The sequence below is a fragment of the Lagopus muta genome, chromosome 12 (assembly GCF_023343835.1).
Source record: "Lagopus muta isolate bLagMut1 chromosome 12, bLagMut1 primary, whole genome shotgun sequence".
Classification (NCBI taxonomy): Eukaryota; Metazoa; Chordata; class Aves; order Galliformes; family Phasianidae; genus Lagopus; species Lagopus muta.
This window is the reverse complement of record NC_064444.1, coordinates 18,234,895-18,262,370: the sequence shown is the minus strand read 5'-3', so window position 1 is coordinate 18,262,370 and position 27,476 is coordinate 18,234,895. Positions and strand designations below refer to the sequence as shown.

The 27,476-nt window shown below is 52.4% G+C and overlaps 3 protein-coding genes and 2 non-coding genes across 9 annotated transcripts in view; 4 read left to right on the top strand and 1 right to left on the bottom strand.

The window, feature by feature from the left end:
* Positions 1–18,577, top strand: part of SF3B3 (splicing factor 3b subunit 3) — a 28,364-nt gene extending 9,787 nt beyond the window's left edge. For all 3 annotated transcript variants that reach the window (XM_048958150.1, XM_048958149.1, XM_048958151.1), the window contains exons 12-26: positions 4,315–4,466; positions 4,859–5,014; positions 5,367–5,522; positions 6,102–6,245; positions 7,122–7,244; positions 8,657–8,811; positions 9,825–9,999; positions 10,568–10,773; positions 11,686–11,842; positions 13,165–13,290; positions 14,493–14,705; positions 15,515–15,613; positions 16,023–16,166; positions 17,018–17,122; positions 17,676–18,577. In XM_048958150.1, the coding sequence (XP_048814107.1) occupies positions 4,315–4,466; positions 4,859–5,014; positions 5,367–5,522; positions 6,102–6,245; positions 7,122–7,244; positions 8,657–8,811; positions 9,825–9,999; positions 10,568–10,773; positions 11,686–11,842; positions 13,165–13,290; positions 14,493–14,705; positions 15,515–15,613; positions 16,023–16,166; positions 17,018–17,122; positions 17,676–17,816 (2,252 nt within the window). In that variant the 3' untranslated portion in view covers positions 17,817–18,577. The remainder of the gene's footprint in view (positions 1–4,314; positions 4,467–4,858; positions 5,015–5,366; positions 5,523–6,101; positions 6,246–7,121; positions 7,245–8,656; positions 8,812–9,824; positions 10,000–10,567; positions 10,774–11,685; positions 11,843–13,164; positions 13,291–14,492; positions 14,706–15,514; positions 15,614–16,022; positions 16,167–17,017; positions 17,123–17,675) is intronic.
* Positions 18,578–19,517: 940 nt separating this feature from the next.
* On the top strand, positions 19,518–23,652 carry IL34 (interleukin 34). Of its 3 annotated transcripts, none has more exons than XM_048958215.1 (7): positions 19,518–19,591; positions 20,542–20,730; positions 20,831–20,934; positions 21,397–21,474; positions 21,584–21,757; positions 22,982–23,114; positions 23,194–23,652. In XM_048958215.1, the coding sequence occupies exons 2-7, from the start codon at positions 20,703–20,705 to the stop codon at positions 23,211–23,213; spliced, it is 537 nt and encodes a 178-aa protein (XP_048814172.1). In that variant the 5' UTR covers positions 19,518–19,591; positions 20,542–20,702; the 3' UTR covers positions 23,214–23,652. The 3 variants fall into 3 exon arrangements, with proteins under 3 accessions (XP_048814172.1, XP_048814171.1, XP_048814173.1); XM_048958214.1 differs by having other exon boundaries at positions 22,922–23,114; XM_048958216.1 differs by lacking the exon at positions 21,397–21,474 and having other exon boundaries at positions 22,922–23,114.
* On the top strand, positions 21,873–21,943 carry TRNAG-GCC (transfer RNA glycine (anticodon GCC)). Its single transcript has one exon. It is a non-coding gene; the product is annotated as a tRNA-Gly (tRNA).
* TRNAG-GCC (transfer RNA glycine (anticodon GCC)) lies at positions 22,233–22,303 on the top strand. The gene has a single exon. It is a non-coding gene; the product is annotated as a tRNA-Gly (tRNA).
* A 123-nt stretch (positions 23,653–23,775) lies between the features above and the next one.
* On the bottom strand, positions 23,776–27,379 carry LOC125699079 (C-factor-like). Its single transcript, XM_048958209.1, has 6 exons — positions 27,203–27,379; positions 26,233–26,284; positions 25,912–26,099; positions 25,683–25,841; positions 25,474–25,584; positions 23,776–24,509 (listed from the first exon to the last, which is right to left on the bottom strand). Exons 1-6 carry the CDS (start codon positions 27,377–27,379, stop codon positions 24,396–24,398), a joined length of 801 nt encoding a protein of 266 aa, XP_048814166.1. The 3' UTR covers positions 23,776–24,395.
* Positions 27,380–27,476: the final 97 nt, after the last annotated feature.

The following is a 27,476-nucleotide window of genomic DNA, read 5'->3' as shown; positions in this document are numbered from 1 at the left end:
GGAAAAAAGCTCTGAGCGGGAAGTTCCTGCATGTTCTCCAGAACTAAAAAGGAACAGAAGGAAAATATTTCCACAGTTCCTCTCCAAACCATGTGTTTTTCTTTAGAAGAGGCATTCCAGTGTGATAGAGGCAAATCTATGCTCCAGTCCTGGTAAAGAAGTAGGTAACTTTCTTTTCCTTTAAAAAATCGAGCCTTCTAACATCATTTCAGAATTTTACAACCTTTTCTGTTGGGGTTGCAGAGGATGACTGACTCTCAGGCGATAGAGGACCATTGCTAATCTCACTACCTCCTCTTTTTTCCTCCACCAAATTCTTAGAGTCTCAGCACGAGGATCTCAGCAATTTCAGAAGGACTGCAATCTGTTGCTGCTGTGACCTTAGTACTTCTTGTACAGGAAGTTCCATAAGACCAGTCACCAAGTTACAACTCTTTGAATTCACAGCCAATGTTGTGTATAATTAGAAAGACTGCAGGACCCCTTCAGACAGCTGTCTAACCCTGAAACTGCACAAGGGCTGCTTTTTTGAGTTCTCAGCATCGGATTGCCTGGCTCCCTCTCTATGCCACAGCGTGCTCATGCTGCGAGGCCTCTGTAAGACACACACAAGCATGCAGCCTTCAAAGCAAACACTAACCCTGGCTGGTACGTGGTGATACACACTACCAATACCAAGCCTCTTTTTTTCTTCCACAGGTGGCTGGTGGTGGAGGTGCTGATCACCACAGGTGTGTACATACTGCTAGGGGTTGCTGAGCTGTCCCACAGGTTAACCACAGAGAATCCCAAAATCACGGGGTTGCTTCTATGCTGAGCTTTTCAGTGAATGAATTCTGAAAGCTGTCCTGTAGTTGGAGATGGTCGTGTTTGTTAGCTGAGGAGTACAAAGCAACTTCCGTTCCACCTCAGGATCTCCAAGGAGCAAAATAATTGACTGTATCTCTGCAGAATGCTCAGTTCTTGCTGAAGTCAGAGGTGCACATTTCAAGGGTGCTTTCAGCTCCATTCCTAGACAGGATTGGCTCCCAGCCACATAATTGGTTTTTATCCCCTCACAAGTGTGCGTGGAGCACCTGTAGGTATTGCTGGCACGGTTGCTTGTATGTGGCTGCCCATCAAACAAGAAGCATGTGGAATTTGGACCAGACCCTTTTTTGCAGTTGGACGTGGAGGACTGCAAGCTGAGAGGGCTGTGTGCTTTGCAGTGGGATGGATGTAAGCTGAGTCCTAACAGTCTGTAGGCACTGCCTGATGTTTCTCGCACCAGAAGCGATGTGTGGTGAGTCACAGCTCCATGCAGTAGTAAACAGAAGCCTAGGGAGATGTGCTGTCATCCCATCAGTGTCTTTGAAGTGAGAATAATCCTGAACTTTGTCACTGCTCATCTATTTGTGCACTGAACCTGTCTTAACTAGTGGTGGCTGTGTTTGCATCGCTGCAAATCCAAGTGCTGCAGAGCATGAAAAACTTTTATCTCGGGTGTGGACTGGCTTCTCACAATGGAATTTTCATGGACTGACTCAAAATGAATTCATGACAAGTAGCAAAAAGGATGGTAGTGTAACGTTCGTGGGCTGAAATGTGGTGTTTATATAACTGATCCTGACGTGTGCATGAAGCTGCAGAAAACTCGTAATGAAGGCACAGGAGAATGAGTCCAGCTGTGGTTCTTCAGAGTCATTAAAATGTCTCTGTTGCTAGCTGAAAGGGAGCTAACTGGAGCAGTTAGAGCAGTAATGAACATCTCTGAAGTCTGTGTCTGCACACAAAATAATGTCTTATCTGTTCAGAACTCTGGGCAGCCTGATGTTGTGCTTGGGATTGCAGAGAGCTAAGCAGATAGCTTTTCATATTAAAATAGATGGTTCTTTTTCTGACTGAGGATACTCAGTGTGCCCCGGGGATTTAGTCTTCTTAATTTCAACCAGGCAGTTTTCTAAAGCAAAAATTGCATTGTTTGTATCGGGATGAATGCGTCTTATTCACTGACTTCATTCTGGTAAATCAAACCCTTTATTTCAAAAGCTCCAGCAGAGAGGCATTAAGCAACGCTACTGGACTTCGAGCAAAAATGCACTTGTCACTATTACTGCCACAGAATTAAAGACATGCTCTAATGTAACCAAACCAGTGAAAAGAAAGAGCTAGAAGTCTTAAGAGGTAAGAATGAGTTTCATTTGGAGTAGGACTGAGGGAATCTGTTTCGCTTTCAAATGGGAGTTCTTTGTCCTGCTCCAAATCACATGGCTGAGCCTCCAGCTGGGACATGGCCGTTCATCATGGGAATGGCAGCCTCCAGGGAAAAAGGAGTAGCTTTCAAGGAGTTTGGAAAGTGACGATGGTCTTTGAAATGGAATTTTTAGCACATCCTGTCTAGAGATATTTATGAATTAAAGGCCAGTGAACAGCTAGAATCTAGTTAAAGCAGTCAAGGAATTCTTGTAGGCTTTTGGTGTTGAAAAATGCATGCAAGATTTAGGGGAAGGTCTTATGTAGTGTGGAGAAAAAAGCTGTGTAATAGCGCGCATCTTACTGAACTCTTAGCATCTGCTGATAATGTCAGAGGAATTCTTCTGTTAAGCCAAGTGTTGAAGTAGTTGGCCTTACTAATCAGTTTCTGTGTACAGGTTCAGGTCTCCTGTCCTGATTTCCTGACGCAGACCTGCTCCTGTTGGTGCACTTCGGGAGCTCGTTGTGTTTTTTGGATTGTGATTGCTTAACAGAGCAGTAATGGAGTTCGTGCCACAGGGCAATGCTGGAATTGCTTTAGCTACACAAAGCTCCTCAGTCTGATCAGAGCTGTGGCCTGTATACCAGATGTTGGAGAGACAAATGATGTTTTTTTTTCACTCACATATTTTCAGCTGTATGTAAGACCTCTGTTATAAATATGACACAGCAGATTTGGCAACACCTTCCTCTAGGCAGGGTGGGTAAGAAAACAATCTATTCCTGAAGCACTTGTTTCAATTATCCCAATTCAACTGATTGCTTTAAGGTGATACATGTTAGTTGCTGGCATCCTGTATTCATCCCAATGAGGGCTCCCCGTTTGCTTGATGTACTTGGAGGTTCGTTAACCACTGCGAGCTAATCATGGTGACCCTGCTGAAGGGCCAGAACTGGGCAGCTCTCTCTTAGCCTCACCTCTGCTTATTCTCATGGTGCTGTGGTGCATAAGTTTGAGCTCTTGGGTTAAAATGGGGAATTCCTCCTGTTGAAGAAGTAGCACTTCCGTGGCAACAGCATCAGGAGTGAAGTAGCTGCTTCGAGACAGTTTTATTTCTCCGTTGAGACTCCTGGCTGCATTTCCCAGCAGACTTCGTTGTTCCCATTACTTTCGTTCTGTTCTAATGAGGCTCTACTCTCTCTCTTTCATGCCTCTCTCTTTTGGAAGAATGCAAATGGCAGTAGTGGACCAGAGCATGTCCTTTACCCTGTCCTACTGCCCGTTTCCCACAGTTTCCTTACTTCCATGTGAGCTGTTAAATCTATTTTTGTTAGCAGAGCTCTTTCACGTCCAAGCTACTGGACTCTCCCAAGCTGTCTCCTTTGAGAGAAGCCAGCACTGGAGATAGTAGCTACAATGCTGTTGTTAATTCCAGTAGAAGTGAAAGTCAGCACTTGCTCTGTCTTTAAAAATGTAATTGCTTCTCATCCTGGAAATCCATATGGATGCTGTGTGAATGAGAGCTAGTTGAACTTCTGGGTGAGTGTAGAGCAGGCAGGCTAGCCCTGAGCTCCTCCGCTCTAGCTGTCTTCAGCCTTTTATTATGTGGATACAAACGAGAGATGTGGTCTTGCAAACTCCTGTTCATAGCATCCATGATGTCGTTTCTGCAAATAGATTCCATCTGTTTTGGTTTACTGGAGTTGAGTTTCATTCGACTTTGCTGGCTGTTAAATCTGGATTCATTTTCTTGTGTGAGGCGGGGCAAGTGTCTCAGAGGCTTTAGACCCCGTGCTGTCCTTGAAAGAAAGAAAGAAAAAAAGAAAAAGGAGTAGGCAGGAGGTTGCTCACCAGATTCCAGATCATGATGAACTCACTGTGTATCTGCGTCGCCGTTCGATCCCCCGGCCCAGCCTTGCTCCTGTTGCTTGGAGTCGAGCAGCAGGCGGCTTTTGCACAGGGTGTCCTAGGACGAACTTGCACAATATTGCCAGCAGATGTAATTATCACAGGAATTCTGCTGAAGAGCAGCTGCTAGACATTCATCAGACTGTTAATGTTGTTGGGAGGCCTTACATTTGTTTAATCAGCAGCCTTTTTTTTGTTTTTGTTCTCCCCCCCCCCTCGTCTCACTTGACCAGATGAGTTTGATGCCTATATCATCGTGTCCTTCGTCAACGCCACCCTGGTGCTGTCTATCGGAGAGACTGTAGAAGAAGTGACTGACTCTGGATTCCTGGGTACTACACCCACCTTGTCCTGCTCTCTTCTGGGGGATGATGCCTTAGTACAGGTAATGGGAAGCTGCTTCTGGCATGTCTGCAGAAGTTTGCCAGTGGCTGCTTGCTGCACGGTTGTGCTCTCTGCAGTAGTGCCTGTCATGTCAAAAGGTGTGGATTGGTAGAAGACGACACTTGATCTTGCCCTTTTCTATCCTGTTAGTTAAACTGGACCAGCTGAAAATGCTCTGAGCTCCCTCAGAATGCACTCGGTAGTTCTTCACTGTAGTTCAAAGACAAAATGCTTCCAGCTGGCAAGTGGCTTTGTCCTAGTTCATTCTGTTGCATTGCTAATCAGTCAGCGCTGCCAAGAGTGATGCTTGCTTCTGGCTTTTGTGTCAGAATCCAAGTGGAAGTTGGGAAGGGATGGTGAATGCAGCAGTGAATGTGACCTTTTTCCTTTCAGGTGTACCCAGATGGCATCCGGCACATCCGAGCAGATAAGAGGGTGAACGAATGGAAGACACCAGGGAAGAAAACAATTGTGAAATGTGCTGTGAACCAGAGACAAGTAGTGATAGCACTGACTGGAGGAGAGCTGGTTTATTTTGAGATGGACCCGGTACGTGCACTGATGTTGTGAAAGAGTTCACAACAGGTATTGGGGCAGATACTGATGCTCCATCAAAGCTGCAGAAAAGGAGTTTGTAGTGAAGAGTCCTTCTGGAATGAGTCAATCAAATCTGGACTGGGTTCACGTTAGATGACTTAATGGCTAATTAGAGCCTCTGAAGTTCATAATTGAGGTTGGAAGCCATACGCTTCCCTGCTGCTGTTCTGGTTATTTGAACTGTGGCTGAAACAAGGCTATAAATAAAATCCAAAACACCATACAAAAGATGTTTGGAGAGACACTTAGGTGCTGGTCTGCCCCGTTACCTAATTAACGAGTCTCTTGTGTTTCTCTTTTTCAGTCAGGACAGCTGAATGAGTACACTGAAAGAAAGGAGATGTCGGCTGATGTCGTTTGCATGAGTTTGGCCAATGTTCCACCTGGGGAGCAGCGCTCCCGGTTCCTTGCTGTTGGGCTGGTGGACAACACTGTCAGGATTATTTCCCTCGACCCTTCGGTGAGCAGCCATTCTGGTTTTGCCTCTTCCTCTGGCTTGGGATGTTCAAAAGAGTGCTCCAGAGCTGTGCTGTGCGTGCTGTCTTTCCACATACAAGTGGGGGACCAGGAAGGAATAGCTTGCGTGGCTTTTCTCCTCTGCAGAGCTGAGAGGAACTGTGGCCCTTGATCCTAACCAGAAACAGACTCCCTAGTTTTATCTAGTCTTACTCATGTCTGGGAGTTTAGATGATAAGATATAAAAGCATTTTCTGCTTTTTGGTCTTTTCCCCTTATCTCCCTGTTTCTGCTTTTAGTAAAAGTGAGCCCATTCTGCAAGCAAGTTAGCAGCAAAACAGTGTTATTTCTCTGCCTGCAGCAGATCTGTGTTCAAGGGATAACTGAAGCAGTGCAAACTTTGCAGTTATTTAGCATGGAGAAACCTGAGCAAACTATTCCCGGACAGTTGGAAAGGATCCAGCTCGTCTTCCACAGATCCCAGGATTGTTACCATCCCTTCCTTGCCAAGATCCATACAGCCAGCATCTGTTGTGCCCTTTTTTACACTTCTTTCTGTAAGGAACATTTCTGTCTCCCCCAGGACTGCTTGCAGCCGCTGAGTATGCAGGCCCTTCCTGCACAGCCCGAGTCGCTGTGTATCGTGGAGATGGGCGGCACCGAGAAGCAGGACGAGCTGGGGGAGAGGGGCTCCATTGGCTTTCTCTACCTGAACATTGGACTGCAGGTGAGAGGTAGCTCTGACAGCTGTGCCTTGGTGAGCTTTTGTTGGAAAGACAGATTGCTCAGGTCGCCATGTCATCATAGAGTGCAGCAGCACAAAGCCTAATAGTTTTCTCCTTGTTACAACATGCTTAACAACTGTAAGTGGGGAATTCACCATGTGACTTAGCAGAACTGCAAGTTTCCTCATACATTCCTGGGCTAGATGAAAGACAGAATATTCTCTCAGACACCATGTAGGACAAGGTGGTGTTTTCCTCCTCCAGAAAGAGGACGAGTTCTAAAAATTTTGGGGTGAAATGTTGGCCAGTTCTTCAGTAACTGCCTGGAGGGCAGAGAATCAAAGGAGTGATTGCCCTCAACCACAGGCTCTGCTCTAATAAATCTATTGCTGCATGGTTTTCGTTGCATACAGCACAGACTCTGTGATCCTTAACCAAAAATGTTGTTTTGACAATTCAACATGTGGTAAAAATAATCGGAGCAATCTCGAGTTTCATGTCAGAATGCTTAAGCAGCGTGGCTGGGTTTGTGCTTTTTTTTGGATAGATGCTTTGTAGCAATAGGGATTAGGAAATGGAGTCAGACCTGGAGTATTTTTGTGGCTTTTGTGATATACCAAACTTACCAGCCTCCCTTTTTCATTTTATACTTTTTAAATTAATTCCTTTCTGCCCCTTGGGAGCGCACGGGAGCTACGGATTGTAATATTAAGAGCCAACTTAGAGAGTAATTGTAGGAGGAAATTATATCAGAAGCTCGACAAACAAGAGCCTCATTCTTCAGAAATTGTCTCTTTTGTTTGGAGTAGCATGAAGGCTGTATTTAGGTATTTCCCATCTGTAATCATGATCTAACTTGCTGATTTGCTGATGTCAAGAACGGTGTGCTGCTGCGAACTGTCCTGGATCCGGTTACGGGTGATCTTTCCGATACCAGGACCAGGTACCTGGGCTCACGGCCTGTGAAGCTCTTCCGAGTCCGAATGCAAGGCCAAGAAGCGGTGAGTGAGGCCAGCACTCGGAGGGTTATGGACCCAGTCCTCAGGTTGCAGCATCCTGCTTTTCCTTATTGGTGGGCAGGGTGGGGAATCGCCCTCACGGCGCAGCGCTGGGTGGGTGAGGGTGGGAAGGAGGATGACTGCATTACGGAGCCGCCTGCCTCGCAGATTGCTCTTTCACAAACGACCTCATTCTTGTTAGTATTCCCCATACTTCTGAGGAAGTAATGTGTAGTGCTGCCCTGCCTTCTCTGAATTAGGAGTCATCTGACCTGGAGACTGTATTTTCAGTTTATCTGGAAAGCTCTGCGCAGATTCTCTGGCACAGGGACAGCAAAGAAACTCACCTTGGCTGCTGCAGTGAACAGACTGAAGGAGCCCCGTGCTCCTTGACCACTTGATGCAGTTGATGGCCGTCTCCTTTCTAGACAGAGTCAACAAAGTTATCATGCAGGGTTGAAGGAAAATATTTGTAGGATTTGGCATGGAGGGGAGAACATGTTTCATCGGAAGTGCCATTTATTAGCTGTTCTGATGTGACACTGGGGAGATCAGCCACCCCCTGCTTGACTCATCTTTGGATAACACCTTCAGGGTTGAGAAATGTTGACAGCACAGGGGGCTGGAGCTGGCAGTCTGATCTCTGCTTTAATGTTTGGTAAGCTGAATGAATCTCTGACTTGTTGCTGCCAGCCTGCCAGCTTTAAGTTGGAGATGAGATGCTTTGCAGCACTAGGAGAATATATGCCTGTAAAACAGCTTTTTGGGTGCTTTTGTGCATTGAGATCAGCCTTAATTCCTTGTCTGACAGCATGGGGAGAAAAAAACATTACTAGTGGCCAGTTGATGTTTGTCTTGGAGTGGCCTGGGGGTGTTTCAATATCATTCCAGCTCTTGCCAGCAGAAAGTAAAGTTGCATTGAAATTAAGTTATAAAGATGTATGAACCTGAAGGGTTGGAAGTCCATCTGCTTTGTTTCCCTTAATTGGTTGAAAATTTGAAGTGAATTTTTCTTAAACTCTACAGCAGAGTGCTGCTGCCCTTAGATGGTGCTGAAGCAGTAAATATTTGTCTTACAAGACCTGCTCCCTTGATAGGATGCTTTTGGTCAAAACAAACAAACAAAAGAACGATCTTGGCTCTTAACAGATCAAATAGTTCTTACTGTACCTGAGTTTGTGTCCACTGTCTTGGTTGTGCTTTAAAGTTCCTCTTTGTACACAATTTCCAGGTGGAATTTTCCCTTGAAAGCAAGCTGTATTTGTGAAGGTGTGCTGTGAGCTGGGTAGAGTCCAGCCTCAAGAATTTCCTTTGTGTAGCGGGGAAGGAATCGGGTTGCTGTGCTGTTTGTTGGTGTGCATCCATTCGTGCTGCACAGAATTGAGTCTTGCTGTGCTGTGCTGTGTCCTTCCCAGGTGCTGGCCATGTCAAGCCGTTCCTGGCTCAGTTACTCCTATCAGTCCCGTTTCCACCTGACTCCCCTGTCCTATGAGACTCTGGAGTTTGCATCTGGTTTCGCATCTGAGCAGTGCCCAGAGGGTATTGTGGCCATCTCCACAAACACGCTGAGGTAAGGAGTGATGGGGAGCAGCAGGGCTGCTGGGCCGGGTTGGCACGCAGGGAAGAGGGTGAGACATTGAGTAGCAGAGAGATAGTGACTTAGGTAAGAATTGGGAAGGGTGGGTTGCTTGTTATTGTCAGGAAGAAATGGTGTGGTGCACCTCTCTGATTGGTGTTTCGTAGCCTGCTGAAATAACAAGTGTACTCCAGGTGACTTGTAAGTCATCCTTAGGGAGGGAGGTTGTTAAGCACTGTAAACATGCTGTCCATTAGGAGAGTCTGATGTGAACAGCTACTTTGCAGAAAACAAGGCATGTGACCTAAGAAATCAGTGGCATGACAGGGATTTGTTTGTTGTGCTTTTTAAATTGCAGCTTAAATAGATATAAAAAAAAGGATAAGTGAAAGTAATGGGGGAGCACAAATGCAGGAGCTTTTCTTCATGCATTTGAACAGGCACTTTTTTCATATCTCCTCACTGAAGCATTTCAGCATTCATTGCTTTTAAAGGAATCATTCTTCCTGCAGAAACTTGTGGGTTTTAGTCACAGAATGCCAGAAGAACTGGCATTTCAGCTGGCAGGCACAGAATACTGGCCGCTCAGGCACTTTTCATAGTGTTGTAACTGAAGTGTCTCTGAGGAGCGCTTGGTAACACGTCAGACAGTCACTCACGTTTAGGCTCAGGTGATGTGTTCACATGCATGTTGTTCAGTTTGGGGTACACTTGCTTCAGCATCACAGGAGCGTGCCCCAAAGGGACAGGTGTTCAGAGTGCACCATGGGGCAGCGAGGGCCCTGGAGTCGAGAGCCCCTGCTGCAGAGCACACCTGCACAGACTCATAAAGCCCCGAGTCCTGCCCTCCTTGGAGCAATTTGCTGGTGGCTGCCTGCCCCGAGAAAGGCAGCACTGCTGGTTTCAGCACCAGCCAGTTTCACAGGCCTAAAGCTCAACTCCAGCCTTTGTCTTCAGGGTGGTTGCTTCTGAACTCTGCTGAATGTTTTTACATCTCTGTCCCCCAGGATTTTGGCACTGGAGAAATTGGGGGCAGTCTTCAACCAGGTTGCCTTCCCATTGCAGTACACACCTCGAAAATTTGTCATTCACCCTGAGAGCAACAACCTGATTATCATTGAGACGGACCACAACGCTTACACTGAGGCCACCAAGGCACAGAGAAAGCAACAGATGGCTGAGGTAATGGGGATGGGGGATAGGTATGCAGGTCTGTTCTCCAGAGGAAATCCTCAATTGCTCACTGGTTCCCAGCTGCCGTTGCCTGGTGGCTTTTGTGCTCTGAATGCAGGAACTGAAATGGGTGAAAATCTGCCTCACCACGTGAATTTCAGAAGAATGCAGTACTTCTGATGTTCTTTTCTTTGGGTGTTGTTACAGCAAGTTTTAAAGTCTTGCCTGTCAGGGATCGGTCCTGCTTGTGTAACACCATCCCTTGGGTTTTCTCTGACCGTTTGAGGATGTTTGGATTTCACTGGGTTGTTATCTTCAGTTTGCTCAATTCTGTTTCCAGAGTTCTTGCTTTGGAGAAATAGACTCTCCAGATGACTGCCTCGTGGGCAGAGAAGAGCTGACAGTGCTCTGCAGTGCTCTGAGCTGCAGAGATTTACTGGGGGAATGGAAGCTTTGTGGTTTTTATGTCTTCCCAAGCCATATTCTGGAATACCTGCACTTAAAGCAGAGCGTTGGCATGTCTGGGAAGGAAATCCTACGAGCTGTTTTTTCACCCCTGTCCTTTAATGTGCCATAGGAAATGGTGGAGGCTGCAGGTGAAGATGAGAGGGAGCTGGCTGCAGAGATGGCTGCAGCCTTCCTCAACGAGAATCTCCCCGAATCCATCTTTGGTGCTCCAAAGGCAGGGAACGGGCAGTGGGCCTCTGTCATCAGGGTGATGAACCCCATCCAGGGAAATACTTTAGATCTGGTCCAGCTAGAGCAGAACGAAGCTGCCTTCAGGTAAGAAGCAGTGCCAGACACAGCAAAAAAAAACCTCTACTGTTGATGAGTCTTGGGTTTGTGGTGGTGGTTTTTCTTTAGTCCTCTTGTTTTCCTTGGCTGTTACTGAGAGTTGAAATCCAGATGCAGCACGTTATTGGGAGGCCAGGTTAAATCCCAGAACTGAATGCCGCATGGCTTCAAGCTTTTGTCTTGCCTTTCCTTCCCAGCCTGTCCTGATCTGTCCTCATCCACGTCTGCAACTCTTAGAGTTCTCCAAATCTCTCCAAATGTTTGTGCTTAGAGAACAGCACTGGGATATGAGTGAGAGATAAGAGATCTGGGAACATGACCATGTGTTGCTCTCTCTCACTTCCCCTTCTCATTTAGATAAACTGAGCAAAGGCTGGATAGAAAGGAAATGTTAGAGGAGCTGAGGGGGCAGGCCAGCACAATAACTAAAGAATAACAAGTGCCTCAGCAATTGGGATGGAGTTAAGCCACCGTAGCCCAAAAGGTTGACTCTTTCCTGTTTTGTCCAGGATTCCCAACGTGGCAGAGCTGGACACCAGGCAGGAAATAACAGTGGGACATGGGGAAGGTTATACGGATAGTCCGAGTAGGAACAAGCTTTGAAAAACAGCTTCGAGTGGAGCTTTGCACATTGACTCTGCTTAGCAAAGAAAGAAGTAATGATTTAGGCATGTGGGACAGCTGGAGCGCATCTCACTGTGTGGAAGAATGAAGGTGCCTGCTTTAAACATTACTGCAGGGAGGAAAAATGATTTCTGAAAGTCATTTCAGTGCCGGAAGGCTGGGCTTGTGAGCCTGTGCCTGGGTAGGTGCCAGCTGTGCTGCCAGGGGCCGGCCTGTGTGCTGAACTGGTTTGTGTCGTGGTCACACTCATCTCCTGGTGCGTCTTCTCATCCCCAGCGTGGCTGTGTGCCGCTTCTCCAACACGGGTGAGGAGTGGTACGTGCTGGTGGGAGTTGCCAAAGACCTGATTCTGAACCCACGCTCTGTTGCTGGGGGCTTTGTCTACACCTACAAGCTGGTGAATGGCGGTGAGAAGCTGGAGTTTCTGCACAAGGTGAGAGGGGGGGGGGGGGGAAGGCCTTGAGGGATGGCTGGGTTGGGATAGCTGTTAGTTCATCTTGAGTGCTGTGGCAGTACTCAGTTCTCAGCAAGGTGATCGTGCAGATGTTAAACACCGGAAATGGCCTGGGAGAAAATAAGCTGCCTTCCCCACAATATGTCCCCACGACATCTGCAGGGCTGAGAACTGAACAGGTTTCTCAAGAGTCACAGTTCTTTGTAGTAGCTGTGTCTTGTCTGTCCGACTGGGACAGGAGCAGTGTTTTTCATGACTCCGTTCACGAAGGGAAAGAAACAGCTCTGCTTCCACTTTGGAGTATGAGTTAGTAGAGCTGCTCTGAGCACTTGTTTGCAAAGTCAGTTCATACTTGGATCACTCAATCCCTGGTGCTGAGGCTCAGTCCTGTGCTGGCCGCGTGGAGCTGTCGTCTTTCCTCTGATGCTGTCCTGGTTTGGTGTAGGAAGCATTGGTCGCCTGTGACCAACTTGGTTTGGAGGTCCCTGGAGCTTGAGCAGAGGTTTCAGCAGAACTGTGCTTAAACAAAATTCTGTTCTTCTTCCCATGTGCTTCCAGCATGGTCGAGGTATGCACAGATGAGCACGTGGAATGGAATGTTGTGGTTTCCTTCACTTCCTACAGTGCTGGTGCAGTGAGTGGGTTCTGTCCTGGCCCAGGGCCCTTTCTGCTGCCAGTCAACACCCACGTTGGAGGTGACAGAGCTGATTGAGTGAAGTAACTTCTCTTGACCAGCTCTGCCAAGCTGGGATCACTCCAAGCTCTGCCCATTCACTTTCTCTGCTGTGGCTGATCCTTTTGGGCTGATAATGAAGTACTTGTGGGAGACTTTTCAGCCCCGAGTTACTGGAACTGTGGGGTGCACCAAAGTTGATTCAGTGACAGCTTCAGAGCTTCTGTGGCAGATGATGAGCTGGAGTCATGCCTCTGTTGCGAAAGGCATCTGAATGGATTTAGGCAAAGGACAGAATCTTTCTTTTGGGGGGAAGCAAAACAACAGGGGCTACAAGGTCTTCATTTTCCTTTGCCGCCTGCCCCATGCGGGGTTCACACAGCTGTCTGACACTTCACTGAGGAGCACACTGCACTTCTCAGAGCTCCGTTAGCACCACGTGTGCTTTGTGCTGGTGTCCAAAGGCCTACAGAGCACTGACCTTTTGCCCCACCTCTACAAAAGGATTGTGATTAGCCTTGGCACAGGCCAGCGGGCTTCAGGCGAGCCATTAGCTTGAATGTTTTGTGGAGCTTGGTGTGAGATGAGCTCTGTTGATGGCGTCTCACAGTCTTCCAATTCTCTCCAGACCCCCGTGGAGGAGGTTCCTGCAGCCATCGCCCCTTTCCAAGGTCGAGTCCTCATTGGAGTGGGAAAGCTCCTGCGTGTGTACGACCTGGGCAAGAAGAAGCTGCTTCGGAAGTGTGAGAACAAGGTACAGTTCTGTTCTTCACCGTGGCAGCTGACCCAGAGCGAGAGCTGCCATGCAGCGTGAGTGAAGCAAAGGTTCAGCTGCTGCTCCAGCCCAGATGTGTGCCCTTGGGCTTCAGTGCTGCTCCTGTGCCTTGCTGCAGCGTGCTGCCTGTGTCCACACACGGCACTCATAGCAGCTCTGCCTGGACTGCTGTTTTCCCCTCACCCTTCCGATGGCAGCGTGGCGATTTTCTTTCTGCACCAGCTCAGCGCAGGCCCGAAGTGGACGTGTGTAGGAAGTTAGAAGGGCCTGAAGTGGTGATGCTGTGGCCATCTGCTGCAGATGTGGGAGGTCTCATCCAGATATACAATAACAACTGCTGGGAATGTTTCCTTAAGTGAAGTGCTCAGCGGGCTGGGGGCAGAAGCTGGATGACGTAAATGAGTGCCTCTTCAGATTGCTGGAGTCCTGAAAATGGGATTTTTCTCTTAAAATCTTTATTGGACTTCAAGACACTAAAACGACTTCCTTTCTTGATCAGCAATTCTGGTACTTCAAGAAGTATCAGAGCATGGTTTTTCTAACTTCTAATTGCCTGCTCCTCCTTCTCATGCAGGTTGCAGAGCCCGTGCCATTTACTTGTTACTGCACAGCAGAACTCCAGCAAGCTCACGGGTGCACTGGGAACTTGCAGTGGCCTGGCTTTTTCAGTTGTTTCTTTGTTTTTGTTGCTTTTTTCCTTAAAATGAGAAATTTGCTTGCATGAGAAGTTGAAGCTTACCTGATGTAGTTGGTTGGCAACCCTGCCCACAGCAGGGTGTTGGAGCAAGGTGACCTTTAAGGTCCCTTCCAACCCAAGCCATCCTGTGATGCTGTGATTCTTGGGTCCTTCATGATGAGAGCGGTGAGGAGCACTGCAGGAGTCGGTGCTGCTGATGTCTGGTTTGCCAGGAGCACTTTATTCTGGATGTTGGTGTTACTTAACAGGCTGTGAATGCTGTGCAGTGCATGTTATGTTGCAAGGGCCATTTATTGTCAGTGTATTTAACTTGGGGCTGTGGAATACTGTAAGTGATAGGTGATGGTGGAGGGAATGATGGGAAGCAGGGAGCCAGGTAGTTCCCAGAGGTAAATATTGTTTCAGGTGAAGGGTGGAGTTGGGGTGGGTAGTGGCACTTCCCTGTTGGAAGCATTCGAGTTTTGCCCTTTCTCTCTCCCAAAAGCACATTGCCAACTACATCTGTGGGATTCAAACCATCGGGCACAGAGTGATCGTTTCAGATGTTCAGGAGAGCTTCATCTGGGTGCGCTACAAAAGGAATGAGAACCAGCTCATCATCTTTGCTGATGACACTTATCCCCGCTGGGTCACCACAGCAACTCTCCTGGATTATGACACTGTGGCCGGAGCAGACAAGTTTGGCAACATCTGCGTGGTGAGTGTGCCTTGAAGGAGCTGGGACTTTTTGGACATGAAGTATTTTTCCTTAAAACACCCATGATTTGTCTAAAAAGAATGAGAATCTGTGCTCAGCTCCAGACAACGCCCTGTACCATTCACTCGCTGTGCTCACAGTGGATGGCTGCCGTTTATCAGTTCAGCTGAAGTAAACAACTTAAACACGATTGCATTTCTGAAGCATCCAATAACTTGCATTAGAGCTGTCCCCAGACTCGAAGGCCTCGAAACAAAACTCCTGACCCTAAAGGGGCCCGTGAGAGCCCTCATCAGGTTATCTCTTGCTCTCCCTGGCGAACCCTCAAACGCTGGCATTTGGCTTTCTCTGACACTTCCTCATGAAAGCTGGCTTTGTCATTGCTGTCAAGAATGGATGGTCGTTGTGCCAGAACTTTCATCTTCTGCAGTGTGCTGGGTGCTTCGGAGGGCAGAGTTCAGCCAGTGGCAGGCGTTACGCCTGCAGGATCTGGCCAACGTGTGCAAATCAGTCCTCTGTGGTTTTCTCAATTCACACCCTTCCACTGTTTCATTACTGATGTGCACCTTCCAAGCAGTGCTGTGACTGTGCCTCCTGCCAGTCTGAGCTGCAGAGCCCAGGCAGAGGCTGCTCATGAGCCCCTGTCTGCGTTTTTGAGTCTTGACAGCGCAGATGTTTAACACTAAGGCCCTTGTTGGAGAGGCAAATCAATGGTACAGTGAGCATGAAATGGCCAAAAAGATTCTTCAGAACTGCACGTTAACAGCTTCTCCACAGCCTCTTGACTTTTTCCTGCTCTTACAACACAGGTGAGGTTGCCTCCCAACACCAATGATGAGGTAGATGAGGATCCCACCGGCAACAAAGCTCTCTGGGACAGAGGGCTTCTTAATGGAGCATCACAGAAGGTAACCTTTTGTGGGGTGCATGTGGTTATTGAGGGAAAAGAACGTGCTGCTTTCCTGTGAAATCCTCTGCAGTTCTGCTCCCAGTGCAGCGGGTGATGAGTTGTCACTGGGAGCCGAGTTCTGCTTCTGAAACCACGAGCGATGCCTGTTGAGTGAGGCCTGATTGAAGCAGCGTGCTCCTTTTCTTTTCCTGCTTTCTCTCATTGTGTGCATCTGCTTGTCCAGCTCAAGAGGGTTATTGAGCACGTGCTGAGCTCTGCCATCTGGTCACAGGTAGAAGGCTCTTCCCCTTCAGAAAGCAGTCTCAGAACTAGCAGGTGGCGGAATTCATTCTGCTTCTCCTCTATCAAACCTCCTGATGCTTTTCTATGAGCTGAAGAAAACACTCGCTTCTGTGGTTGACTTCCAGGCTGAAGTGATTATGAATTACCACGTGGGAGAGACAGTGCTTTCATTGCAGAAGACCACGCTGATCCCGGGAGGCTCCGAATCTCTTGTCTATACCACCTTATCAGGGGGAATAGGAATCTTAGTTCCTTTTACTTCCCATGAGGTAAGCAAGCCCCATCTTAACACTGCAGAGCCGCTGCTTTTCTGCCCTTATGTCCCCAACCAGTGTGTTAATTTGCTTCATTCCTTGGGAGGAACTGCAGGGCTCTGCAGTCTGGAAACCAGGGTCTCCTCTCTCCTCTCTCTCCTCTCTCTCCTCTCTCTCCTCTCTCTCCTCTCTCTCCTCTCTCTCCTCTCTCTCCTCTCTCTCCTCTCTCTCCTCTCTCTCCTCTCTCTCCTCTCTCTCCTCTCTCTCCTCTCTCTCCTCTCTCTCCTCTCTCTCCTCTCTCTCCTCTCTCTCCTCTCTCTCCTCTCCATCCATCCCTTTCTCCCCTCCCTTCCCATACATCCCTTCAGAGGAGACGATGCAGGGAAGAAAAGAGGGAGCATTTAATTCTTCTCAAAACCAATGCAGGAGTTAATGAGCTTTTCTTGTAGCACTGCTGCTGCAAATCTGCTTGCATTTTGGGGAAGTAGCTCTGGGGGGATTTGGTCTGATCAGTGAAATCATCAAGGCTGCTTGGTGAGGAGCCCGCCAGCCCTGTTCATCAGCCACTGGTGTTCCAGTCACAAAGGCTGCATTCTGTGCCCAGTTTGCTCAGCCTCCTGGGTCGGTGCACATCAAGAGCTGCACCTCTGTGCCTGGCTGCTGCGTGCCCCAGTTCTGGGGGCTGATCTTGGCCGAGGTGCCACAGTTGCTGTAGTTTGTGCTGCAGCTGCAGCACGGAACTGGGGAGGGCAAAACAGCCCCCAGCCTCAGCTGTTGTTAGGGGCGGTGCTCAGCCACTCGGCGCCTCACTGCTGGCTGATCTGCTTTCTAACCAGCTGTTCTCTTACCTTTCCTCACCTCCTCAGGATCACGACTTCTTCCAGCACGTGGAAATGCACTTGAGATCTGAGCATCCTCCTCTCTGTGGGCGAGACCATCTCAGCTTCCGCTCCTACTACTTCCCAGTGAAGGTAAATCTGAGTGCTTGGGCTCAGCTGGTCGCACGAGCTGTGCTGTGGGATGCAGAACCTCCCAGGCCTTGCACAAGGTGGCTGGGAAAGCCTGCTAATAGTGACTGGTGGTAATAGAAGCTACTGCTGCTCTCTGTCCAAGCAGAGAAGGGTGTGCTTGTGCTTGGTGAGCTTGCAGGGCTCTGAGAGCTCTGACACTAGTGATGGTGCTTGCTTTTTGCTCACCTTGTGCAGCCTTCAGCCTTGCCTGTGCTCTGCCTGCACCCTCTGCTAGCTGAGGCTCTCTGATCCGTCGGATCCGTCTTCCCTTATGTGATTCTTCAGCTGATCCAAGGCTTTCTGGGTTTCTCCTTCATTAATCAGGCTGGCCAGTAATTAGTTTGATGCTAACTGCTGCTATTCAGCAGATGAGGTCACTGAGCATGCTCTTGTTTCCAGGACGGGATTAAGAACCTCCTGGGAACAAACTGTTTGTTGCCATTTTTCCCCTTTTAGGCAGGGTTCAGTGCCTCTGTGCTGTGTCGATTCAATGCTCTCCTCCTTGCTTCTCCAGAATGTGATCGATGGGGACCTGTGTGAGCAGTTCAACTCCATGGAGCCCAACAAACAGAAGAATGTGGCCGAAGAGCTGGACCGGACCCCACCCGAGGTGTCCAAGAAGCTGGAAGACATCCGCACACGCTATGCTTTCTGAGCGGCAGCTGGCAGGAGCAGAGCTTCTTGCTGGGCTCCTATGGACGCTCTTCCAAGCACAGTTGGGAGGAGGAATGTGTGTTTTGTTTCCCTTTTTCTAAATACTGATTTGCTCCTCTTGGTTTATGTTTCAAAGCAATGCGATTCCTCCGGTAAATGCCAGTATCTGATAGTAGGTCTTCCAACACATCCCACTGCTTACGTGAAGGCTCGTGCTGTCCTGGGTTCCAGCCAGAGAGAATCTCTCTTGGGAAATGCCCAGGGGAGGATGTGGTTTGACCCCTCAGCTCATCTCTGGATCAGCTCCTCAGTGTCATTCACCCTGAAGGCCGAAGGAGGCCAAGGGTGACTTGTCCTGAGGGTGGATCGGGCTGAGACCTGCAGGATCAGCTGGGTTCTCCCCATCTTTTTGGTAAAGGAAACAGCTTGGGCCTGATGGAAAGCTGCTGGGCTCCTTTCAGGGGTCGGTGGGGAGAGGTGTGGGGTTCCACCAGCCCTGGGAGCAGACTGGTGGAGGTAAGGCTGGGGGAGGCTGCGCTGCCATGCATGTCCCTGGTGTTGCCTTCTGAGTGAGTTTTGGATTCACCATTTTTGACTGTTTTCTCTGTAAATAAGAGTTTTGTACAATGTTGTCTCTTGGGGGCGGGGAAGAGCAAGGCCTGAGTCTGGGACTTGATTTGTTTCATAATAACTTTGGCAAGAGCAGTGTCTCCAAGCTGTGACCGAGTAGCACACGAAGAATAAAAGCCTGTTTTTTAACTAGTCTGGCTCCGGGGCTCGCTCCTCCACGGCAGCTGTGCTGACCCGGGGATGCAGGTGGGCTGGGGGCTTTCTTGCCCCATCCTTGGTGCCCTTCTTGGCCTCCTGCTTAAGGATGGGGACGAGGCAGCGCTGCGCCCTTCACCCCCAGCACCCTGCACACCGCTGCTTACCCTGCCCGGAGGCCGTCGTGCATCCAGGCTTTCCAAGCGGGAGGTGGTTTGCTGCGCGTTCTGCCCGCCAGCCTCTGCGCCCAGAGACGCCGTCGGTGCTGGGCAGCGCCGCCCGGGGCTGCAGGCGGTTCGCCTCGGGGCAGCGCCAGCGGCGGGCAGGGGATGCAGTGGGACGGCTTTCTCCCAGCCCGCCGCGGATGCTGGTGAAATCCCTCTGGATGGCGGACCGGGGTCCTTCCTCCTCTCCTGCAGCACAGCTCGCGGTGCCGGAAGGGGACGCGGGGGCTGTGCCCGGGGCTGCTTGGCAGCGGATCCGCCGTGGCCCTGACGTGGTGCCAGGGGAATCCCAGCGCTGCTCGCGGGCGGCCGCGCATTCCTTCCCACGCCTTTCCCTGGGAGCGCTGACCTGAGTTCGGTGCCTCCTTCCTCCCCCCCGCGCCCCGGGCGGCCCTGCGCCAACTGTCCTAAAGGCTTTGGGATGGGGGGTGGGCTCAGATCGGCGTGCGCCCCTTTGAACAGTGGGAGACCTTCGGGGCATCCCGTGTGGGCTGTACCGTCCATCCGAGCCCATCCGAGCCCACCCAGGGCAGCGGCGGCCGAGCATCCCCGAGGTGCCGGCGGGGGTTCGGGGGCACCGTCGGTTTCTGCGCTCACCCCGCGGGCTGGGGGGGCCACCCAAGCGGTTCTCTCCGTGCCCCCACCCCCAACCCAACCCTACACGCCCCCGCCGCCGCTCCCCGCTCCCGGCCCGGCCCCGCCGCCGCCCCGCCCGCCCCCCTCCCGCCTCCCGGCCCCGTCGCCGCCGCCACCGCCCGCGGGGAGACGGCCCGGAGCGCAGAGCCAGGTGGGTCCGCGGGGCACCGCGAGTGGGGCGGCGGGACGAGAAGGAGGGGGGTTGGAGGGCGAGGGACACTGCGCGGCCACCACGTGGGGACATTGCGCATGGAGACGGCACGGGGACGCTGCATGGGGACGGGGCATCGCGTGGGCGCCGCTGCCCGGGGACACGGTGTGGCCCCCGTACGGGGACATGGCATAAGGGACCTGGCACAGGGACGTGGCACAGCCCTCACCTGGGAATGTGACACCGCGTGGGGACACGGCGCGGCCCCCCGCGTGGGATAAAGGAGCGGGATGCTGCGTGGAGAAGCGGTATGGCCACCACTTGGTGGAGTGCACTGCGTGGGGGGATGCTGGGGACGCGCCCGTGGGGGGGCATGGCACCAAACGCTGCGTGGCAGTGTGACACTGAGGTATGGCACAGGGACACGGCATGGGGACACGGCACAGCCCTCAAACGGGGACGCAGTAAGGGGACAGTGGGAATAGGGACACTGAGTGTGGACAAGGCATGGAAACCTGACACAGGACATGGGGACATGGCACAGGGTGCTGCATAGGGATGCTGTATAGGAACATGGCATGATTTCTGCTTGGGGACATGGCACAGGGATGTGACACATGGGGACCTAGCAGAGGGCACTGCCTGGGGACACAGCCTGGCCCTATCCGGGTGGGGATGTGGTGCAGGGATGTGCCCCTCCTTTGGATGGGGATGCTGTGTGGTCTCTTTGCTTGGGGACGTGGTGAGTCTGCCTTCATCTGACCATGGGGACACCACCCCTCCATTTGTGAGGGACACTGTGCAGTGCTATCACCGTGTGACCCCGCCTGGGGTCCTGGAGGCTGCAGCTGGGGCTCTTCCCCCCCCAGCTCCCACCCCACATCCAAGGGACCTTGTTTGGGACTGTCCCATTCCTTGTGATATCCCAAGGACACACCACCTCCCCACAGGACAACCCAGCTGTGGCGGCCGGGGAGGGGGCCTGACCCCCCCCTATGGCAGGGGACAGCCGTCGGGGGCCACCGCAGAGCACCATCTCTTATCAGCCCATCCCAAGCACCCAGGAGGCCACCTGCACCCATCAACCATGTAGGCTCCACAGCTGGTCACCATGTACCAGCGCTGCGCGGCCGTCCTCTGTGAGTACACATCACTGGGAGGTGGGGGGGACACCCCTGGAGGGGGTGGGCAACGGATGTCCCCATGGAGGGGTCCCCATGGGGTGATGCTGCTCTGCAGGTGTCCTGGCCGTGTTGGGGCTGGAGGTGGCTGCGCTGGGGGAATGTGAGCTCGCCCGACTGCTGCAGGACAAGCTGCGGTATGAGATGCGCCTGCAGTACATGGTATGGCCCTGTCCCCTGCCCTGACACCCTGCCATGTGTCCCCAAGTTCCCTGTACCCAGAATTGGGTGTGCAGTCAGAGCAGCTCTCTGGTGACCCTACCTATAGGGTGGCCCCCAAAGCAGGGTGCCCGCTGTGGGCACAGTTGTGGAGACCTTGGTGGCACAGTTGGTGGGACAACAGTGACCCAGCTGGTGGGATATCAGTGGCACAGTTAGTGGGACACTGGTGGCACAGATATGAGGATCCTGGTGGCACAGGTGTAGGGACCCTGGTGATGCAGATATAGGGGTTCAATCGGCACAGATACAGGGACCCTGGTGACACAGCTAGGGACCCTGGTAGCATAGATACGGAGATACTGGAGGCACTGCTGGTGGGACACTGGTGGCACAGATATGGGGACCCTGGTGGCACAGCTCTGGGGACACCAGTGGCCCTCACACTCCTCTCCACCTCTCCAGAAGCACTACTTCCCCATTGACTACACTCTCCGAGTGCAGCACGAGGAGGTGCTGCGGATGGCCAACGTCACCCGCCTGGTGAGCTCACGTTGGGGACACTCAGTGACAGTGAGGGGCAGGGAGGGGAGGTGGGAGTCTCCAGCCACCAGGGTCTCACCCAACACCACATTCCCCCTTTCTCCCACAGCGTGACAAAAAGGTATCAGAAGCATCCCTGCGCTACCTGTGGTTCCACGCCTGTTCCCAGGCAGTGCTGCACATCCTCGAGGTGCTGCCGGAGAAGCACCCGTCCCGTGGGTACACGCAGGAGCTGAGCCAGCTTTTGGATGCCCTGGGCATGGAGTACAGTGGGTACCGGCAGGTAGGGGATGGTGTGGGCAGGGGGATATGGGTGCACGTCACCACACACAGCCCTGCAGTGAGGTCGACTCCAGATGTGGGGCCGTCAGGCAGTGCCGGGGGGAGCTCCACATCTGGCATTGGTGGTTCAGTGGTAGAATTCTCGCCTGCCACGCGGGAGGCCCGGGTTCGATTCCCGGCCAATGCAGTGTTGTTGTAAAGCTTTTGCAACCTTCTTTCTTGGCCCCTTCCCCCCTCGTTCTTTGACAGCCTCTCTCTGCGTTCCCCAGGCCGTGGGGAACCATCCTCTTTGCCCCTCTTTGCCCTTGCCAGCTTTTTGTGTTAACTCTGAAACCTAATGACAGCACCTGCTTAGCCACAGAGGCAGGAGTCCCCTCCTGTCCCAGCAGTGCCTGCCCCACTGCTGCCACCCCATCCCAGCTCTTCTGCAGTGCAACAAAACCCGTGGGCGAGCACTGCAGGGCCCCAAACATCTGGCATTGGTGGTTCAGTGGTAGAATTCTCGCCTGCCACGCGGGAGGCCCGGGTTCGATTCCCGGCCAATGCAGAGGAAAGCAAACTTTTTTTTGCCCCCTCCTCTGGATTGAGCAGAGAGACCCAGAGTGTCCCTTTTTACCCCATGCCGTGGGGTGTTGGTGGCAGTGGGTCGCAGTGCTGGGGGTCAGCCCTGCTGTGCGCAGCCCTACCCACGCGGTGACTGCGAGTTCTAATGGACCCTGTTAACTCTGAAGCCTAATGACAGCCTCTCTTCACCAAGCTGGTTCTCAGGCGGAGGGAAATGGGTGCTGTGATGCACTGAGAGCGTGGAACCTGAGAGGGAAATGGGTGCTGTGATGCACTGAGAGCGTGGAACCTGAGAGGGAAATGGGTGCTGTGATGCACTGAGAGCGTGGAACCTGAGAGGGAAATGGGTGCTGTGATGCACTGAGAGCTTGGAACAGGAGCTGTGTGCGCTGGAGTTCCCCCAGCCAGTTGTTGCCCCAGGGTTTGGTGGGGAAATATTGTTGGTAGGAGGACTGTTGGGCTTGGGTGATATTGGAGGTCTTTTTATGGGACACGCTGCCTGGGTGGGAGCCAGCAGTGTGGGGAGCCCCGCATTCTGGCATTGCTTGTTCAGTGATAGAATCCTCCTCTGTCATGTGGGTTCAACTCCTGAGCAATGCAGCACCCCAAACTCTTTGCCCCCATCGACGACGTGGCAGTGCCACATCCCATGTCCCCGCAGAGCGACGTGGACGCGGCGGTGGCCGACCTGGTGAAGCAGCTACACAGCGGCGATAGCCGCCTCAAGGCCGTGCGCCCCAAAGCGCTGCTGGACAACTGCATCAAGGTCCTGCGGATGCTCTTCAGGGCACACTGTGAGTGCTGGGGAGGGACAGCAGGGACGGGGGTCTCCGTGGTCCCTTTCCCCTTGTGACCCCCGTCTCTTCTGCCCAGGTCGGTGGGACTCCACTTAACGCCGACCCATTGAGGAGGATGAGGATGAAGGCACACGTGGGGGGTGATGGCAGTGCCGGCTCCCTTTTCTTTTGTACAATTTTTTAATTCCCACTCCCTTGGCTTTCATTAAGCACCAAGTAACGTCCTAGCGCTCGAATCTTAACTGCAATAAAGAGAAGCAGAGCCATCACGCCTGCCGCGTCGTTCGGCGAGCTTTTCCCCTCCCTTTGGCTTTCTGAAGGAAATTCGGATATATAACTCCAGATGGACCAGATGTTGGCTATCTCCGTGTCTTGCCGTGACCCCAGCTTTCCCAGAGCATCCCAGTGGCAAATAGTTGGCCTCACGATTCTCCGAGAAACCTCTTGAGATGTCTCTGCGTCTCCTGACTTGCTATGGGAGGATGCTCACGCGCCCCCGAGCTGGGACTGCTGAAAATAAAAGCAACCTCACAGATGCTGGAGTGGGAAGAATGTTTGCTGGTGGGAACAGCAGAGAACAAACCATCATCAGCGCCAGGCAGGCGGGATGCCTGATGAGGGGAGCTGGGATCAGTGGGTGAGGGCTGTGGGATGCCTGAGGGCTGTGGTTTCAGGGCTCCTGCTCAGAGCAGTGGGTGGCTCCATCCAGCCTGATGTCTGTGTTTGCCCTATAGAATAAGCATCCTCCCCAAGGACTTCACTCCCTGTGGACATCCCTCCCCATGGCCATCCTATGATGGACGTCCCTCCCCATATGGAGACATCCCCTTTCCTATGGATGCTCATCCCCATGGGCATCCCTTGCCGTATGTAGTGGACATCCCTCCCCACAGACATCCCTCTCCCTGGACGTCAACCCCCATGGACACCCTTCCCAGTAGCTATCCTTCCCCATGGACATTTCTCACCATCCATATCGCTCTCCATGGACATCCCTCACCTTGGACAACCATCCCCGTGAATATCCCTGCCCATATACACCTCCCCATGGACATCCCTGGACATCCCACCCATGGACATCCTTCCCCGTGGACACCCCTCACCCTGCACATCCCTTCCCCATGGACATTCATCCTCATGGCCATCCCTTTCCAAGTCCAACCCTTTGCCAGCTTGGCGGCTCCATCATATAGGGCTTCCTGACTCCATCAAACAAGCCTGTCTGCGGCCATCAGCAGCTTTTATTGAGCTCAGCAGCTGAGGACATGGATGCTGTGGTCACCATGGCAGCCTCTGTCCCTTCCAGTCCCAGAAGGTGCCATTGCTGTTGGTGGAGAGGTTGGCGAGGACTTGCAGGACGCCTTGGGTGCTCTCTTCCAACGTCACTGGTCCCTGTGGAGTCAAGGATACGGGGTGAGCCCTCAGGACATGAGGAAGGACTCTCACTCCTGACAACCTTTTATTGGAAAATTCAATTAATGGTGTATAATTAATAATCCATCAATCCCTCCACACATTGGGTCTCTGGTCTCACCAGCACTGGGCACCGCTGTGGGGTGGGGAAGCCCTAAGGTGCTGCTTCCCCTTGTGTTTGTGATGTAGCGCTGAGCGTGGGGCTGGGGTGCCCTCTGCTGACACACAGGCTCTGATGGAAATGGGAAAATAATGCCAGAAATCGGAGGATTTAGGGGGGAGAGGTGAGAAGTGTGGCACAGCACCCATGTGAACCAGGCGGGTTCTGTGAGATGCCTCTGGGGATGGGTGGCTGTGGGGAAGAGGTGCCCATAGGAGGAACATCTGTGGGGAAGGGTGTCCTTAGGGAAGGGGTGTTCATGGGGAAGGTTTGCCCATGGGAGGAGCATTAATGGGACGGACTTCCATGGAGAGGGGTGTCCATGGGTAGAATGTCCATGGGGAAAGGGGTGTCCATGGGGACGGATACCCATGGGAGGGATATCTATGGGTAAGGTTGTCCCTAGGAGGTATGCCACACAGAGTAGTGGGTAGGATGTCCATGGGGAGAGAGATGAATGGCTAGGATGTCCATGGGGAGGGATATGAATGGCTAGGATGTCCATGGGGAGGGATATGAAGGGCTAGGATGTCCATGGGGAGAGATATGAAGGGCTAGGATGTCCATGGGGAGGGATATCTATGGGTAGTATGTCTGTAGGGAGAGACATCAGCAGGTAGAATATCCATGAGTAGAATGCCCAAGGGTGCAGATGCCCACTGGGAAGGGATGTCCATGGAAAGGGGACGTATCGATGGGTAGGATGTCAATGGGGATGAGATGCCCGTGGAGACATTATCAAACCAAGATGGTGGTGGCCTCCACATCCGCCCCATCACTCACCATCCCATCTCCTGGTGGCGGTACCACACAGCCAGGATCCACGGACACGCAGAGGATCCCGCTGTCACCATACTCCAGAGCCAGGCACTTGGTGAGCATGTTGAGAGCAGCCTAGGGGGGACGCCACCATCACCAGCACGGAAAGGCACCACTGCGGCCAAAGGCGGGACTCCAAAGAGGGTGACCCCCAACCCTCACCCCACACATACCTTGCTGCAGCGGTAGGACACGTCCTGCCTCTCAGCCCACGCCTCCACCACCTCGATGGAGCCCAGGACGCTGGAGATGTTGATGATGGCTGCTCTGCCACAGCTCAACCCCTGCCCACTGTGTGCCTCTGCAGCTTCCTTCAGCAGAGGCATGAACGCCTGCGGGGTACGGGCATCACCACCCCATCCCCGTCCTCATCCTTTGGGGTAGGGGTGCACATAGCCCTACCTGGCTGATCTGCAGGGGCCCGATGGTGTTGGTGGTGTAGATGAGGGCCATGTTTTCAGCTGTCTCAGTGGCCAGAGTGCTGTGACGCCTGGCCCCGGCGCTGTTGATCAGGAGGTTGAGGCCAGAACCGTGCAGCTCCTCCTGCACCCTGCCCACCGCAGCCTGGATGCTGCTGGGGTCTGTCGTATCTGTGTGGGACATGGGGGCATGCTGGGGGCTGTGCCGGATGCGGGATGCTTTGAGGTGGCTCCTGGTCAGCCATCTGGTCCCAAAGGAAGGGCTGCTCTTGACTGAGGCACACTTTCTGCAGGGTGCACCTACCTAGAGGCAGGATCACGACGCTGGGGTTGCACAAAGCCATCTCATTGAGTGCCTGAAGGGAGAAAAGGAGGCTCATGGAGTGGGGGGCAGCCCCATGCCTATGCAGCAAGTCGGTGACACAACCCAGGGGATAAGAACAGGGGAGATATTAGGGGTCAGTCCCTGCTGCTCCGCAGCTCCCACTTACAAATCCACCACCTCCAAAACCACCACCTCCAAAACCATCACCTCCCAAACCACCACCTCCCAAACCACCACCTCCAAATCCACCACCTCCCAAACCACCACCTCCAAATCCACCACCTCCAAAACCACCACCTCCAAAACCATCACCTCCAAAACCACCACCTCCAAATCCACCACCTCCCAAATCCACCACCTCTAAAACCATCACCTCCAAAACCACCACCTCCAAAACCACCACCTCCAAAACCATCACCTCCAAAACCACCACCTCCCAAATCCACCACCTCCAAATCCACCGCCTCCCAAATCCACCACCTCCAAATCCACCACCTCCCAAATCCACCACATCCAAATCCACCACCTTCAAAACCACCACCTCCAAATCCACCATTTCCCAAACCACCACTTCCCAAACCACCACCTCCAAAACCACCACCTCCAAATCCACCACATCCAAATCCACCACCTCCAAATCCACCACCTCCAAAGTCACCATCCCCAAAAATCACCACCCCCGAAGTCACCACCTCCAAAACCACTGTCCCCAGAACCACTATGGATGTTGCCACCATCACAGGGGTAACCAGAACCCCCCCCTCCCAGGACACCAAACTGAAGATTCTCTATACAAAAAGCAAACAAAACCCCAAACCCACATCATCTCCCCTTCCACCCTCCCCTTCCCAACCCCACCCAACCCCATGTCACAGGGCAGCAGCACTTGCAGATGGTGGCTCTCCTGCCACCCTTTCATCCCCAACGCAGGGACCCCCCCTGTCCTCACCTTCCCATCGGGGTCGGTGCAGGCTGCAAAGAGCCACTGTGGTGGGGTGGGCAGCTCCAGGAAGCGTTTGAGCAGCTCCAGCCCCATGCCCCCATCGCAGCCCGTCACCAAGACGCTGCGGGCGCTCGGCCCCTCCATGCTGCAATGGCTTGGGCAGGGCAGCCACCTCCACACCATTGGGAAATCAAGCCCGTAATTATCGGGGCGGTGCTGGTGACGATGTCAAAACCCCGGGCAGGGAGCAGAGATGTCACGTTGCGATGGGATCCCACCC